Genomic DNA, 1,809 nt, shown 5'->3' with positions numbered 1-1,809 from the left:
TTGTAGCGCATTACCGCAGCGCCCACGCCCCGCAGAAGGTCGAAGCGGTAGAGGAAGCCTCCCAACGCCACCATGTCGCTGGAACGCCGGTGGCTGGCGCTGTAGGGGCACTCATCCCACGCATCCTTCCCAGGGCTGTACCTCAGCAGGCGGTAGAAGAGGTGGCCCCCAGTGACATAGATGTCCCCGCGGCAGGCCACAGCCTCGTGCGCCACAGGGAAGGTACCCGCAGGGAGGGGCGCACGCGAGGTCCAGGCATCCGTGCGCGGGTCATAGCGCTCCATGCTATACAGGCACTCGCCACCGATGGCGTAAAGCAGCCCGTCCAGGGCCACCAGCTTGAGCTGGGCACGGGCCTGCTGCATGGGCCGCACTCGGCTCCAGATGTTGGTCAGCGGGTTGTAGCAGAAGACCTCGTTGGAGCAGACGGCCTTGGCCCCAGAGCCACGGATGCCGCCCGCCAGGAACAGGTAGTTGTGCATGGTGCAGAGACCGCAGCCCCGCAGCGGGGCCTCCTCCGGCACCTGAGTCAGGGGTCGCCAGGTGTTTTCTCGGGGGTTGAACACGTGCAGGTGCGTGCGGGGAGGCAGGGGTGCAGGCCCTGCGGTAGGAGCCTCCTCCCCACAAGGGCCCCTGGTGAGCCCCGAGCGGCTCACCTGGTAGAGGCTGGGCAGCACAAGGACCCCCAGCACCGCCTGGCCCCGGCCAGTCCGAAGGCTCAGGATGCGCTCCCGGTCCGCCCCGCTCAGCTGCCGGTAGAGGTTCGGGTCTCCCAGCACGTGCAGCAGGTTGTCGCTCATCAAGGCATAGGTCTCCTGTGCCAGGCGGGGCTCCCCGTGCCGCTGGGCGAAGGCCAGGACGTCCAGGCAGTTGCCCAGGTCCAGCCGTTGTCGCAGAGCTGCTGCTGAAGCCGGCTCTCGGACGAGGGAGCTGGGCCTCCGCGGCCCCTCCACCACCCCCCAGCTCCCCGGCCTCTGCAGAAGCACCATGAGCTTTCGGGTCTCTTTCTGCTTTTCGATGAAGACTACCCCGCTGCCTGCAGGGCGGGGCTTCTCCCCTGGAGCCTGTCCCTGGCGCCTCGGTGGTGGCAACGCCTGGCTCACCCCACGCTCAGAGCTCTCTGCTCTTTCACACACGCTGCGTTTCCGTGGCTGTGGGACCCGCGGCGAGGCGCCCCCCCCAGTGGGGGAGGGTTCGGGGCCAGGTTGCGGCGGCTCAGGGGGCTGTGATGGGGCTCTGGGCAGCCTCCGCTGCCCGCCTTCTGCACGCTTCTCCTCCACTGCATCGCCTCTCAGAGCTGAGGGAGGGTCTGGGGTGGGAGCCTCCTTGGTCTCTAAGCTGCTCGGCTGTGGCTGACGTCCAGCCTCAGCCACGCCCCCTGTGTCTGCCCCTGGGACCATTCCATCTGAGGAGCCATTCCTGACCTCCAGGCGGGGGGCTTCGCCTTCAGGGGGAGAACCAGACTCTCTGTTCTCAGAGGGTGCACCAGTGCTGGGATCTCTAGGGCTCCCGGGAGCTGCCCTTGGGGCTCTCCCTTGGGGTCTCTCTTGCCTGGGGAAAGGGTGACTCCTAAGAACCATGGAAATAAGGTTTTCCCAGCTGGTTGAGATTTGCTCCTCCTGCTTGTCCTTGTGGAGAGCCACACTGTGCTCCTGGGACATAGGCCTTGACCCACTACTGGGGGCACAGGATGGGGCTGGGGCTGGGGCCAGGGATGGGGTTGGGGCTGACTCTAGGGCTGGGGATGCGGCTGAGGCTTGGGCTGCGGCTGGAATTGGGGCTGGGGCTGGGGCTGCAGCGGGGGCTCTC

At 67.1% G+C, this 1,809-nt stretch overlaps 1 protein-coding gene across 1 annotated transcript in view; it reads right to left on the bottom strand.

Annotated features, from left to right (window-relative positions):
- The window catches only part of KLHDC7B (kelch domain containing 7B), a 6,014-nt gene that overhangs the window by 2,638 nt on the left and 1,567 nt on the right, over positions 1 to 1,809 (bottom strand). The window contains 1 exon segment of the mRNA XM_040637103.1: positions 15 to 1,444. Coding sequence (XP_040493037.1) covers positions 15 to 1,444 — 1,430 coding nt within the window.

The sequence above is a fragment of the Ursus maritimus genome, unplaced genomic scaffold (assembly GCF_017311325.1).
Source record: "Ursus maritimus isolate PB19 unplaced genomic scaffold, ASM1731132v1 scaffold_21, whole genome shotgun sequence".
NCBI classification, from domain to species: domain Eukaryota; kingdom Metazoa; phylum Chordata; class Mammalia; order Carnivora; family Ursidae; genus Ursus; species Ursus maritimus.
The sequence above is the reverse complement of the archived record's forward strand: the minus strand, read 5'-3'. Positions and strand labels throughout refer to the sequence as shown.